This window comes from Mixophyes fleayi, chromosome 12 (genome assembly GCF_038048845.1).
Source record: "Mixophyes fleayi isolate aMixFle1 chromosome 12, aMixFle1.hap1, whole genome shotgun sequence".
In the NCBI taxonomy this organism is placed as follows: domain Eukaryota; kingdom Metazoa; phylum Chordata; class Amphibia; order Anura; family Limnodynastidae; genus Mixophyes; species Mixophyes fleayi.
In genome coordinates, this window is record NC_134413.1 from 49763977 (window position 1) to 49779097 (window position 15121).

The 15121-nt window shown below is 40.7% G+C and overlaps 1 protein-coding gene across 8 annotated transcripts in view; it reads left to right on the top strand.

Annotated features, from left to right (window-relative positions):
* Positions 1-217: 217 nt before the first annotated feature.
* LOC142109128 (embryonic protein UVS.2-like) overlaps positions 218-15121 on the top strand; it is a 77520-nt gene continuing 62616 nt past the window's right edge. For 2 of the 8 annotated variants that reach the window (XM_075193185.1, XM_075193179.1), the window contains exons 1-3: positions 218-345; positions 1290-1559; positions 2235-2294. Coding sequence is in view for 4 of the 8 variants with exons in the window: in XM_075193179.1 (XP_075049280.1) it covers positions 1430-1559; positions 2235-2294 (190 nt within the window). In the remaining 4 variants the exon portion in view is untranslated. The other 6 variants (XM_075193184.1, XM_075193176.1, XM_075193178.1 and 3 more) reach the window with 6 other exon arrangements.

The following is a 15121-nucleotide window of genomic DNA, read 5'->3' on the forward strand; positions in this document are numbered from 1 at the left end:
GTCATTATTCATGGCGCCCTTTGGGTGTATTTGTGTGAATGTTAGGCTCATTCAGCCAATGAGAAGTTTCGCGGGTGCGGCTCTCTGGGACATGTAGTCTCTATTGCGGTGTCTACCTCAGATCGTTACGAAATCGGACTGCAACTCCCAGTTACCATTGCGAGTGAAAGTGAAGCTCCCAAAACACGCCCCTAATCCAGTAGCTGATTGGAGCTTGTTTATGTCAGAGCCGGGTGATGTTTGGCAGTATTAGTGTTACTGGCTGCCTGGCATGCAGGGGAGAGCAAATGTAGTAAGAAGAACAGCCAGAGGTTGATATATGGAACCCAGTTTAAAAATAAAAAAGTATGGATAATAACTTTGCTCACTTATAATTCTATTTAATTCTGTTTTATTGGATCACAGCTCTGTTTCGGACCTGTCTGTCTCACTTCCCTTTCCAATTGGACGCACTGACGTTCTTTTAAATATGCTGCTTGAATTTGCAATTACAGAAGATAACATATGAGTTTGCAGTAGTGTTTTTTATAAAATAATAATAATAATAATAATAAGAAAATGTACATAGTCCAAACGCCCTACGGAGTGGAAAATGTTGGGCTATACTAAAAGGATGATCACTCAAAGGGATGATGAGGATGATTCCCTCTCCCTCTACAAGCAGTCTTTTGTGTCTGTATTGGGCATTCTATAATAAAGAAATATGGCTGATCTGTATTTACAGCATTCCTTAGTGTGTAATAATATACTGTAGTAATATATTCTTTGTAAATTATATTAAAAAAAAAAAGTTTTGTTATTTATGGGGGATGATGACATTTTCAGCAGTATGTTCACCTGGGACTGTTTTCTATGCCTTTCCAGTGGGAAGTTTACTATATCTTTTTTTTATTTACATGGGATGATTACATTTTAGGCATAGATATGTACAGCTGGAACCGTTTTCTATGTATTTCCACTGGGAGGAGATAGCTAGATGTGTGCGTTTTTTTCCTTATGGAATTACGGCATTGAAAGTATAAAAAATAAAAATGCTGTGTATAATAATTTCATATATAACATTCATTTTCAATGGTGGCATGTGACTTTTTTTCGTTACCGTTGTTACAAATATAACATTTTTAAAAATGTTTCTGGATCCTACATTTTTTAGGCCTGTCTCCTATGTTCAAAGAATATCAAAAAGCCCTGTCCCCCTTCATCCTTATCTTTATTTACCTCTTGATCATGTCAAGTGTTTTAGGGCTCTGTCCTGTTTATGATCTCCATGTCCCTCTATTCATGTGTAGAAAGAAGCATTGTCTCAGTATATTTATTTGGAAGCAGATTACCTTGTGTGATCCTGGGAGTAAATCAGCTTTGAGGAACCTATACATTTCTGATATAATTGAAAGAGTATTTTAAAAATGATATTTCCGGAGAATGTGTAATGCATCACCCCCCCGGTGGCTCCAAAAGAAAAAGATCTCTATTTTTGTGGCTCTGGACAGTCTACACAAGAATGACTATTAAAGGGAACAGTACAGATGGATTTCCAGAGGATACAACAAGCAGTGAAGGTGGTTTAGCGAAATACAAATTAACAAAATGTAAATAAACTTGGTGAATCTTATCTAATTATGTTATAAAGATACTATATACAAACTGTATGGGCCTGATTCAGTAAGGGAAGTAATGCAAAAAAGGCAATAACTTTGCACCTTGGCAAAACCAAGTTGCATTAGAGGTATAGGTAATATTAAAATGTGGGGACAGATTTATAGTTGGGGTAGGGCATGTTCCTCTTTATCTTTCCATTATCTGTTTCCTTTCTCAGTTCCTATGTGCCCCTATCTTCATTCTAAGTATCCCCATTTTCCCTCCCTACCTGCTCTGCCCTGCACCTCACAACCTGCTTCTCGCGCTCCTCCCTTACTCCTTTATCATCTTTACTTATCCCTATTATTCCCTTTCACTATGACAAAAAAGGCATTTGAGCCGAACACACATAAACAAATACGTTTGGGCTCACATATACTGAACATTTAGGGTTACGTTTTTGTGGTAGTTTCAAATTAGCCTATGGGAGTTTGCGGGGGAGTGGTTAGGGTGATGTTATATAAGTCCTCTCTGTCAGTTGCTCAGTCTTAGTTTTTCTTCACAAAATCTCTCCCTTCCAACCTAGTTTTTAGGGATTGTTTTTTTAAGGGTTTTTGTTGTTTGTCACTAACCTTGTTTTTTTTTCCTTTATACAGAGCAGGCACAGTTCGGTGGAAAAGCACTGCGATCAGCAACTGATATACAAGGCGCTATAGGTAATTGGCCGCAGGTAACTGCCCTCTTCGAGGTAAAGGTGACTCTTGGTCCTTTTGTGTCGAGGACCCCTTGACTTGTCATTGTGAGTCTAGAGGGGGTGTAGTAACTCTGACGTCAGGTTTAGTGCCAGCCATACAGTAAGGGTGGTTATCCTTGGTTAGTGGATTCAGGGACCATTCGGCCATCCATTCGTTTGGTTTGGGAGCTGTTCCCCAGATGCTTTCTCCTCCACCAAAATATTTCTTTAAATAAACTGTGACCTAATTTTTTAAGTTAATATGTGTCCGAGTCTGTATTTTATATTTATTGGATTAAGTTATAATTGTGGAAGGTTTTTGTAAAGGAAAGAGGGCAAAAGTGTGAATTCACTAAACATGCAGTTTAATAAATTTACACTTTTGCCCCTCCTCCATCACACTGTTGCCCCCTCTGTTCTTTAATTACCTTTCTCTGTTCTTCTTTTTTCCTCTCTTCCCCTTCTTCTTTACTTCGGTCTTCTGGCTTCTCTCTGTCAGTGTCCTATCATGAAGATGTCATGCCCAGCAGTCAGTGAGACGGTGCAGGCCACCCCCACTGGATGTAGCACCACGTATTTATTTACTGGGCAGGAGGTCAAGCGGTGGAAGGCAGGCGGAATGCCTCTTAGACATTGCACCCCCTGCCTTGCCTACCACGCATTCTGCCAGCCTTGGCTGCTTGCAAGGAAGTGGGGCCAAGAGGTGTCGTTATGTCATACTGGCACATACCGCCACACTTCGAGCACTCTGTGTGTATATGTGTATATATATTTAGTAGTTTAATCAGGGGAATAGGTACTATCTCCTTGGTGAACAGCAGCAGTAAACCACACAAGTCCAGAGGTTTCAAAGCCAGTTTATTCACCAGCTTGTAAACCAAACAAAATATAAACAAAATCCTAGCCGTCTGGCTACTAGCTAATACATTTAGCAAGACCCTCTCTCTCTGGTGTTGGACCTTGTGTCCAAACACACAGTCAATATATTATTGTTCACCATAGCAGAGTATCTCAGGAGGCAACTCACCTCCTCCCCAGGTCTGAGACAATGATTGCATATTCTAGCTGCTTTTTCTCACAGGTGCATCTCTTGATCAGTCTGTTTAGAGACTGTCAGACCAGAAGACCCAGACTGGGCCTTATGTATGGAGCACACCCTTCTCTTTCTCCATACATAACACCATGGACTCTTACCATGGTTTGTTACCGCATGGAAACACTCTGGGGGAAGCTTTTCCCACACATCTACATTCTCCCTGGTGTTTTAAAGTACACAATGCAGGAGGCCTGGAACACATACCTCTCCCATTTAGCCTCCTTCCAGTGACTGTCACAATATATATATATATATATATATATATATATATATATATATATATATATATATATATATATATATATATATATATATATATTATTTTATTATATACAATATATATAAATACACAAACAAAATATCTCTCCCTTCTCTTCCTCCTACCACTCTCCGCACACATCACACTCTCAGTCTCTCTCATCCTCTCTCCCTTCCTAGTCAGGACATTTTCCCACTGGAAACACATAGAAAACAGTCCTAGGTTTACATATCTAAGTTTAAAATGTGATCATCCCATGTAAATAAAAAGATATAGCCATCTTCCCACTGGAAATGCATAGAAAATATTCATATGTCCAGGTGTTTATGTCTATGCTTAAAAGGCCTTCATCCCACGTAAATAAAAATGATAGAGCTGTTTTGCTAGAAAGCATCAATGCATGTACATTTATTTGTAATTATTACATTTTATTATGTTACTTTTTTATCAACAGATATGTATACTAAAGCGTAATTTACTCATTGTGTATATTTAAGATATGAAACATATTGTAGGCATTAAACATTACTTTATTTTAAATACAGCTACTTCAATACGAGTTGTTCTTTCTCTATGAAAGCATTGGGTGAAAAAAAAACGTTAGTGCCATCTAACGGCAGAAACTTTAACTGCAGGCAATCAAATAGGCCTTCCTTTTCTGTGATCATCCATTTAGTACATCCCGAAAATGTTGCACGTTATTTGTTGTCACAATGTGGATATGAGGCATTTAAAACCTTTATTTATTTATTTTAGCTAGACAACATTTATATATACATGAAAAACAAGTAAAAGGGGTACAGGTACATTATACTGACTTGCATAAGCAGTACTATATCTGCATTTTCTGTCTGGGAGATGCCATGATAACATTGCAAATTGGGTGGCCCTGTGCTACAAATATTATTTACAATATATATGGGGAGGTCTGATGGGCATGCAGGGAGCAGACGTAGATCCAGAAGGGAACTTTGATTACCCCTCTCCAGGCTGGGGGGAGGGCAACGGCTCAGTAATTTTTTTTTGCTGTTGTTTGTTTTGTTTTTAATAGGTGCTGGCTCTAGTCAATAGGGTCCAGCACCCGCAGTAGAGACTTAGGACTAGATTTTCTAACTGCGGGTTTGAAAAAGTGGAGATGTTGCCTATAGCAACCAATCAGATTCTAGTTGTCATTTATTTAGTACATTCTACAAAATGACAGCTAGAATCTGATTGGTTGCTATAGCAACATCTCCACTTTTTCAAACCCACAGTTTAGTAAATATACCCGTAAGTAGTAAATTTATCAAATGGGGTTGAAAAAAAGCTACTACTGCTCTGTCAATCAAGATGTTTTATGTCTGTAATGGTGCTGATACATAAGGATTAGAGGCAGTCACTACCCTCTTGACATTTGGGGACATATTTACTAAACTGCACATTTGAAAAAGTGGAGATGTTGCCTTTAGCAACCAATCAGATTCTAGCTGTCATTTTGTAGAGTGTACTAAATAAATGATAACTAGAATCTGATTGGTTGCTATAGGCAACATCTTCACTTTTTCAAATAACACAGAGCGCCATCATCACAAAATGAACTGTTCAAAGGAAATTAAAATCAAAGCAATGATCACTCATACGCAAGGTGATGAATACATTAGATATATTTAAAACTTTACATTTAATAACACCACACAAAATAACACTTCATAAAAAACATATACTGAGCTTCAGTTTAGCAAACACTAATATATTTGTGATCGAGGACTACACTTTGTATAAAAACAATATTCTAGTGTAAATTAGTCAAAACTATTTGTGGATCCACAATAAATGTAATGCTTTGGTATTAGACGGCAACATGAGTCCTTACTAGGTACCTGGATTTTGTCCAAGTGATAGTTCAAAAAAGCATTTAAAATTATGTGAAGTATAATGACTTTGGGCAGATCATAGGTTATTTTTCAATGTCGACGGCATTGAGAGAAGTAAAGTAGAAAAGTTTTTAATTATTCTCGATCTTACATAGATTCAGTAATTGAGATGGTCTACTGCTGGTGACCTTTCCTTATCTGAATGGAGAAAAGACACCAATGTTCCCACAGTTTCAAAGCTGAAATCGTCTCTGCTCCAGATCTGGCTTTTAAATTAGGGATCATTGCAGTGGTAAATTCAGTAATTCAAGTATCTGAAGGCTATTTACCTTTACTTGTGTAAACGAAGGGAAGGTATCGATGCTTCCACAGCAACCAATCAGATTCTAGTTATCATTTATTTTGTACATTCTACAAAAGGATAGCTAGAATCTTCTTGCTATAAGCAACAGCATCACTTTTCAAACCCGCCAGAAACTTGCAGCTTGATAAATTTACCCCTTAGGCGAGGTACGCACTGTAAAAGTTATTTTCTTTCCGTCTCTTTAAATAATAAATGAGATGAGCAGGTTTCCAAAATATAATTCTATAATTTATTAAAAAGGTATTATACATAGATACAGCCATACTGGACGAAGCAGACATACGCCCAGGGTCTCAAATGCCAATTGACACCCTATATTTGATTAACTTATTCTTTTATAGAATATTAAGCTGCTTCTTACTTCAAAACACACCTTCCCAGCTTACATCACTGCTGGCACTCTTTCATTAAAATAACATGTTCTTTTGGATGGTCAGCTTGACCTTTAACGGTGTCAATATTTCTTTTGGACATATTTTGGTGATATTGCTAAATACAATCATATGACCATTATCTTATCTGTTTTGTTCATGAATTGTGCAGTAATGAAAAACATGTCTCTTGTTATGCAATATGTGTTTTTCTCTGTTCTATTAAAGGCACAGAAACAAATTCAAGTTTATTGGTCCATTCTATTGAACTAATTGATAATATAGGGTTTTTGTTAATTATTACTTCAACAGTTTTCCACCCTTTAATATATACATAAAAAGGTACTTTTTCATGTGACTATACTTAATTGAATGGGAGTATATATTTCTGTCAGCACTGTTGTTCTCAGATTGGTTTGACTCTCGCAAATATTTGTATACAATACAATCTATCCTTTAAACAAGTATACAGAAACAATATTGCCACAATTATTATCACAATAAATTTCATGTAAATATACATTTGGTTTGATAGCCACTTTTCAAGTCCAAAGAACCATATGCTTGGATTTAAACATGTCCATGATGAATCATTTTAAAAAGTCTTTATAATAATTTTGTCATCAAAATCCTTCTTCATATTATAGGCGTTGTTTATATAATGTGTAATTATATCTTCTGGATCGGAAGTGTCGTTGATTAGGTAATAAACAATGGACTCCAAGTTCAGTCAAAAGGATTAAACTTTATCCTCCTGTTTGAGCTGTTAAATAGTCCAAAACTACTTAATGTTGTAAAAGTTCATATTTAAATACCTGTCATTCAAATCCAACATAATGAAAGTTATCATGATAAATTTCAGTCACATTATCAACTACTGACATACGTTTAATTTCATAAATCCATAATTTCATAATTTCCATAAGTAAACATGATATCAATATTTATACACACTTTATGTCTTACTGACTTATTAATGAGTAGAATTTATTTTTATTAATACTATCTCTTTCAAGTCATCGTTCAACACTGTATAAAACTGAGGAACCACTCTTCTTAAACAGCATAATTCATAATTAATTAATAACCTTTTAAATGCATATTTTCAGTATATGTTTATATAATAACATAATAATAGTTTCCTGGTAAAAGAAATGAACCACAATATTCTAACACCATGGTTGAGATTATCATACCCACGTGACATTTTTATCTAGTATCGTTTTCTCTTAGTCTGAGTCTGGTTCTAGTAGTGTATGCTTAAAAAGTCGATTATACTAATAAATAAAAGTGCATGTTGTAGGTATTTTACTCTTTAGTACTTTGGTGGCATATCTTTCAAACCTAGTTACATCTGTTTGAAGTTCTATCTTTAGTTTAGCTTTTTCATTTTAAGTAATTTTCTAAATCTCTGTCTACATCAAACGTACACGGTTCTTTACATTCGGGCTCATATGGTTCGGGCACTATAACCACTGTATTATACTTATTCTTGCTAACTCTTACACTTTAAGTACTTATTGTTTTACGGCAGCAATGTATATACTTGTTGCTGTCCTTTATTTGAGATATTATAACTTTAACCTTATTTATTGCTTAATTAAACAAAAGAAATGTATTCAGTTATATGTGGTGCTAAATCTATAATCGGAGATTTAGTCAAGTTATATATATTTTCAACAATTCAACCATAATCACTAAAATCTCACTTTTGTTTTTGACATATTATATCAGGACTAATGTGTGTAATTCTTCATAAGGTACTGGAAATGGTAATATTGGCATATTTGTACTCAATGAAAGAGTTTTAGTACACGCCCAACAATTTGTAACTCCTCACATTTCCCTTAACATACCATGCTATCGGTCAACTGGATATTCTCTCTAGCAATATTCATTATTATTAGATCACCATACTAACCACCTTTCTTTTGGTGGAGTACCACAATACTCTCAAATACATTTTGGAATTGGTGGTAATCCTTTACAATTTCTGAATTCCCTGGTTTTCCTGTTTAGAAAAGAAGCAGAAATGGTCTTAAAATCATCCTCATCTAATATTTCAGATGGGCTATCACCTTACCAACTTCTCAATTCCTTTCCAAAATATATAAATAACGTGTTGAGGCTTCAAGTATCATTGTTCCTATTAGAATGGCAACAACTTTGCGTCATAAGTCGATAACCTTGTAGCTGATTATACATCATCACTTCCATCTTGATTGAAGAGTTCTTTTAAACATAACTCAGTCTCTTTATCTGTATTCAGTTGTGAGTCCTCTGGTTCCTTTAAGCTTGGTCTTTGACCTGTTTGCAATGGGAATTATGGATCCAAATGTCTTTCTTTGCAACTTTTAAAGTAGTATCAGTCGTTATAGAACTTGTCTTTAGTAGGACCATCCCATCAGTCTGTAAGGGAACCAGAGTGTAAGAGATTTCTTACCATAAAATAGTCTGTAAGTTGTCTCTTCTGAGTGCAGGCCCAAGAGCTGCTTCTGGTTGAATGTCTTTGTTCAAGTGTTCTGGACATTCTGAAGCTTCTGCAATTGTTCAGATAACTGTTTGCATATTACTCAGTTAGATCATGATGCAGCTTGAAGTCTGTGGATTAATAACGTATCTTGGCTGAAGTCCAATAACAGTTCATATGGAGAGAGATTAAGAAGAGGTTAAGAAGTGATTCTAATACCATGATAAACTAAAGAAGTGCCATTCCTGTTTCTTTAGTAAGCTTAGTTATTATTTAATTACTCCATTTATTATTTCAACTTTCTCTGAAGCTTGAGAATGGTATAGTGTATAAAGTTTTAATATATTCCCATCATATTACACATTCTTTGAAACACTTTTTCTCTGCAATTAGTCCACTCTCTGGGTGAACTACATCTACATACAAATTCTGGCAAAATCTTCTTAGCAATAAGTTGTACTATGAGGCAGTTAACTAGGCCTCATCCCACCAACACGTATCTTAATTAAATAAAATCAATACACTAATTTGTAGCCTCAGAAAAGGTTATATTAGGCAACTGTCTGACCTTAGTAGGTACTATCTTTCCTTCATTATTTTTAAGACAAATTATACATATTTCACATTTAGGGCTAGATTTACTAAGCTGCGGGTTTGAAAAAGTGGGGATGTTGCCTATAGCTAACAATTAGATTCTAGCTGTCATTTTGTAGAAGGTACTAAATAAATGAAAGCTAGAATCTGATTGGTTGCTATAGGCAACATCCCCTCTTTTTCAAACCCGTAGCGTAGTAAAGCTAGCCCTTAGTCTTAGCAACTGTAGTATTTTCTTGGCATTCCAACAAGAAATAACAATTTTAATCTTGTTATCTGCTCCCATGTAGACTAACCCATGAACACTTTCTGTAAAGCTAGTAACAACATTTTAAATGATACTGGTTTATTTCCTATATCTACCCACATTTCATCCTTTGTTTCAATTTCCATGTATTAATTTCATTCAATATTGCCTTTTACTGACATTGTCATAAGTTCTCAAATGTGATATCATTAAAAATCATCAATTGGGTATGTGGCTGCCCTTTCTCCGAGTTGTTGAGTCTGCTAGTTTGTTTTCTGGCAGAGCTGTTGCTGGCTATAGCAGTGTACTGGGAGATCTCTGTCAGGCGCCGTCCCGCACTCTTACCTGGTGCCGGGACGGACACCTTCTTAATCCCCGCTCGTCCCGTTGCTAGGCAACGGGACGTCACTTCCGGCCCCACAGGAGTCCCAGGCGCATGCGCCCGAACATCGCGTCTCGTTGCTAGGCAACGGAGACGCTTGCCAGCAGTTCCTGTCGGCGGTCAGATCAGCTGACCGCCGAGCTCCACTCCACCAATGACAGGGGTGGCACCTCTATTTAAACTAGACTCTGGCATCACTAGGGTGCCAGAGTATCTAGTCTCTCAACCTGTCTCTAGGCTCCCCTGTTATACATATATATATATATATATATATATATATATATATATATATATATATATCTCCTGCCTGCTTTCTCCGGGTTGACCTTTGCCTGTTTGACGATTCTTTGGATTCTCCCTGGTTCCTGTTACTTTATCCTGGTTCTGACTCTCGGCTTCCTGACTACTCTTCTGCCTCATCCTTCTGTACCTCGTTACCTGCACGGATTTGACCTCGGACTGTTCACTACGTTTGTTCACGTGACCTCGCTGGTGGCTACCTGGGAGAACCGCGACCGACACGTCTCAGCAGCTAAGTCCATAACTCCTTGCGGGGTTCCCTGGTGAAGACCTGGGGCGTGGATAGACTCCGCGCCTCCTTGCGTAGGAGCGCTACTACCAGCAGGTAAGACCTTCCAATTACTTTGTTTGTGACGGAATACTCTGGCCATGACCACGGACGGCCAAAATGAACCTTCAGCCCGGGACCTCTTACTGCATTTGGCCCAAAAGGTTGAACAACAGGACGCCGAGCAAGCCAGGCTTCTCCAGTGTATCCAGGGTATAGCTACCCGACTGGACTCCATGCAGACTTCGCTAGCTGCCTCCCAGTCTGCTGTTGCCACTCCCCCTCAAGCCATTTCTCCGGTCCTCGCTCCTTCTCCTGGGGCGTCCTCCTCGCTACGGCTGCCCACACCAGAGAAATTCGATGGGGATCCTACTAGATGCAGAGGATTTCTTAATCAGTGCTCCATACACTTTGAATGCAACGCAGGAGCCTTTTCTACTGAGCGTTCCAAGGTGGCCTTCATCATGTCACTGCTTTCTGGACAAGCCCTGGCCTGGGCTTCGCCACTGTGGGAACGAGATGACCCTCTTCTTCTGAATGTCTCCTCCTTCATCACAGCCTTTCGCAAGATCTTTGATGAGCCAGGCCGAGTATCTTCAGCAGCCTCTAGCCTTCTCTCCTTACGGCAAGGCTCTCTGACGGTGGGCCAATACGCGGTACAGTTCCGCACCCTCGCTTCTGAGCTTAACTGGAATGATGAGGCACTCACGGCAACCTTCTGGCAGGGTCTTACGGATCGTATCAAAGATGAATTGGTGTCCCGTGAACTCCCAGCGGATCTGGACTCTCTCATATCCTTATGTAATAGGGTGGATCTCCGCTTTCGGGAACGCACTCAAGAAAGAGAGAGATCCTCTCCCAGACGTTTTTTCCCTCGCTTAGCCCCTTGGTTCCAGAACCCTACACCAGCTGTTCCTGATGAACCCATGCAAATTGGGCGCTCCCGGCTATCTCCTGAGGAGAGGGAGAAAAGGCTCAGGCAGAATCTCTGTCTCTACTGTGGAGAATCCGGACATCAGTTGCTGTCCTGTCCTAAACGGCCGGGAAACGCACCATCCTAGTCGGTGACAGGGAGGCCGTTCTAGGAGTAAGATTTTCCACTCCCTTCTCCACCTCCAATCCAGACTTCCTAATGACCATCACGTTGGACTCTCCTAGTGGCCCTTTTCTGACCTCTGCCTTTGTGGATACCGGCGCTGCCGGAAATTTCATCTCCGCCACCTTGGCATCACAACTCCAAATTACGATTCTGGACTTGCCTCAGCCGCTATTCCTAACTGCCGTGGATGGAAACCGTGTCTCCAATGGCTCCATCTCCAAGGTTACTGCATCAGTCCGGCTAACGGTAGGGGTTCTGCATTCTGAACTGATCGAATTTTTGGTTTTGCCCCAATCCATCAATTCAGTCATCCTAGGTCTGCCATGGCTTAGATTACATGCCCCCCAATTTGATTGGAGTTTAGCTCAGGTCAGTTCCTGGGGTCCCCAATGTCACAAAAGATGTTTAAGTTGGGTCAGACCCAAGAAGTTATGCATTTCCTCCACAACTTACCTGGCGCACTCTCCTCATCTAGAGGTTCCCGCTCCTTATTTATCGTTTTCGAATGTGTTCTCCAAGGCAGCTTCTGAGCTTCTACCTCCTCACCGTCCATGGGACTGTCCTATTGAGTTACAACTGGGGAGGCCCATTCCCAAGGGCAGAATCTACCCTCTTTCTCTTCCTGAGGATCAGGCCATGTCTCTGTATATCTCAGAGAACCTGCAACGTGGATTCATCAGAAGATCTACCTCTCCTGCGGGGGCGGGTTTTTTCTTTGTGAAAAAGGACGGTACCTTACGTCCCTGTATCGATTATCGACAGCTTAATGCCATCACTGTCAAAAACAGATACCCGCTACCCCTCATTTCCGAACTGTTTGACCGAATTAGTGGTTCCAAGATATTTTCTAAACTCGATTTACGGGGTGCTTACAATTTGATCCGGATACGTGAGGGCGACGAGTGGAAGACTGCCTTTTTTACTCGCGACGAACATTACGAGTACCTCGTCATGCCCTTCGGATTATGCAATGCTCCCGCTGTTTTCCAATCGTTTGTCAACGAAATCTTCAGGGATCTCCTCTATAACTCAGTAGTAGTTTACTTGGATGACATACTAATCTTTTCTTCTGATATCACCACTCATCTGTCTCACGTCCCAGAGGTCCTACTTCGTTTACGGCAAAACAGACTCTTCTGTAAACTGGAGAAATGTATCTTTGAAGTTCCTCAGATACCATTCTTGGGGTATATCGTCTCAGGTTCTGGTTTGAAGGTGGACCCAGAGAAGGTTTCCGCTATCACCAATTGGCCTCAACCTCTGAGTTTGAAAGCTATTCAACGCTTCATTGGATTTTCTAACTATTATAGACAATTCATTAATAAATTCTCTACGTTGATTGCACCCATAACGACTCTCACTAGACGATCTGCTAACCCAAAGGTTTGGCCTCCGGAGGCCGTTTCTGCTTTCACCTCTCTGAAAGAAGCCTTTCTATCAGCTCCTGTTCTATCCCAACCGGATCAAGAGAGACCGTTTTTTCTAGAGGTGGATGCATCTGCTGTCGGAGTAGGAGCTGTCCTCTCACAAAGATCCCTCTCTGGGACTTTTCGGACTTGTGGGTTCTTTTCTAAGAAATTTTCCTCTGCTGAACGCAACTATGGAATCGGCGATCAAGAATTACTGGCCATTAAACTTGCATTTGAGGAATGGCGTCACCTTCTTGAGGGGGCAAGACACCTGGTGACAGTCTTTACGGACCACAAAAATCTAACCTTTCTCCGAGAGGCACGCTGTCTAAATCCTCGCCAGGCTAGATGGTCTTCGTTCTTTGCCCGATTTGATTTTAAACTTACCTTTCGCTCTGGTGCTCAAAATTCTGGGGCAGATGCTCTTTCCCGGTCCATTAATGAATCGGATGACGCTCCTGCTGCTGAACCTCCTCACATCCTGGAGCCTTCTAGTATTGTCGCCCTAACCAGGGCCAAGACTCCTCCAGTTGGTCGCTCCTATCTGGAACCCCATCTTTGTTTAAAAGCCCTCCGCTGGGCTCATGCTACTAAGTTTGCTGGCCACGCCGGGTTCAAGAAATCTTGTTCTCTCCTTTCCCGAAGCTACTGGTGGCCTACTCTTCGATTGGATCTCAAAGAGTTCATTAAGTCTTGTGTTACATGTGCCCAAAACAAAATACCTAGATTCCATCCCTCTGGGCTGCTCCTGCCTTTACCAGTACCTGATCGTCCCTGGACTAGTATTTCCATGGATTTTATTACCGATCTCCCGCCCAGTGAAGGGTTCAATACGATTTGGGTGATCGTCGATAGATTTTCGAAAATGGCCCATTTTGTCCCTCTTAAAGGTCTGCCTTCTGCCCCTAAACTGGCTCAAGTCTTCATTAAAGAGGTGTTCCGGCTCCATGGCTGTCCTCAAGAGATTATATCTGATCGTGGGGTACAATTCATATCTCGATTCTGGAGGGCATTCTGCAAGGATCTTGGAATTAACCTAAAGTTTTTCTCAGGTTATCACCCCCAGACGAATGGCCAGACAGAACGGGTCAATCAGGATCTTGAGATGTTCATCCGCTGCTTCTCCTCCGGCAATCAAGACGACTGGTATAATTTGCTCCCATGGGCAGAGTTCACACACAACAATCATATACATGACTCCATGGATTCCTCTCCCTTTTTTATTGTCTTTGGTGCTCATCCCATCCTTCCTGATTTCTCCCATTCCTCAGCACCTTCGGTTCCTGCAGCTCATTCTCTGGTTCGAGATCTGGCCCACATCTGGACATCTACTAAGGAAAATTTGTTGAAAGCAACTCAACGATATAAACTAACGGCCGATCGCCACCGTAGAGTTGCTCCCATTATCCATATTGGTGACAAAGTATGGCTCTCTACACGGAACCTTAGACTTCGGGTACCCTCGATGAAATTTGCTCCACGATTCATTGGGCCATTTCCAGTTACACAAGTCATAAATCCTGTAACTTACAAATTACTCCTTCCCCTCTCTCTGAGAATCCACAATTCCTTCCATGTCTCTCTACTAAAACCTTTGGTGCTCAACAGATTCTCCCGCAAGACCTCTTCTCCTCAACCTCTTGTTACTACCACCGGTGACGAGTATGAGATCAGCCACATTCTGGATACTCGTAACATCCATGGGCGTCCCCAGTACCTGGTTCACTGGAAGGGTTTCGGACCTGAGGAACGGTCGTGGGTATTTAAGGAGGATCTTCATGCCCCTCGTCTCCTGGCCAAGTTCATCAAGAAGCTATCCTCGAGGCATGCACCTCTTCGACGGAGAGAGGGGGGGGGTATTGTCAGGCGCCGTCCCGCACTCTTACCTGGTGCCAGGACGGACGCCTTCTTGATCCCCGCTCGTCCCGTTGCTAGGCAACGGGACGTCACTTCCGGCCCCACAGGAGTCTCAGGCGCATGCGCCCGAACATCGCGTCTCGTTGCTAGGCAACGGAGACGCTTGCCAGCAGTTCCTGTCGGCGGTCAGATCAGCTGACCGCCGAGCTCCACTCCACCAATGACAGGGGTGGCACCTCTA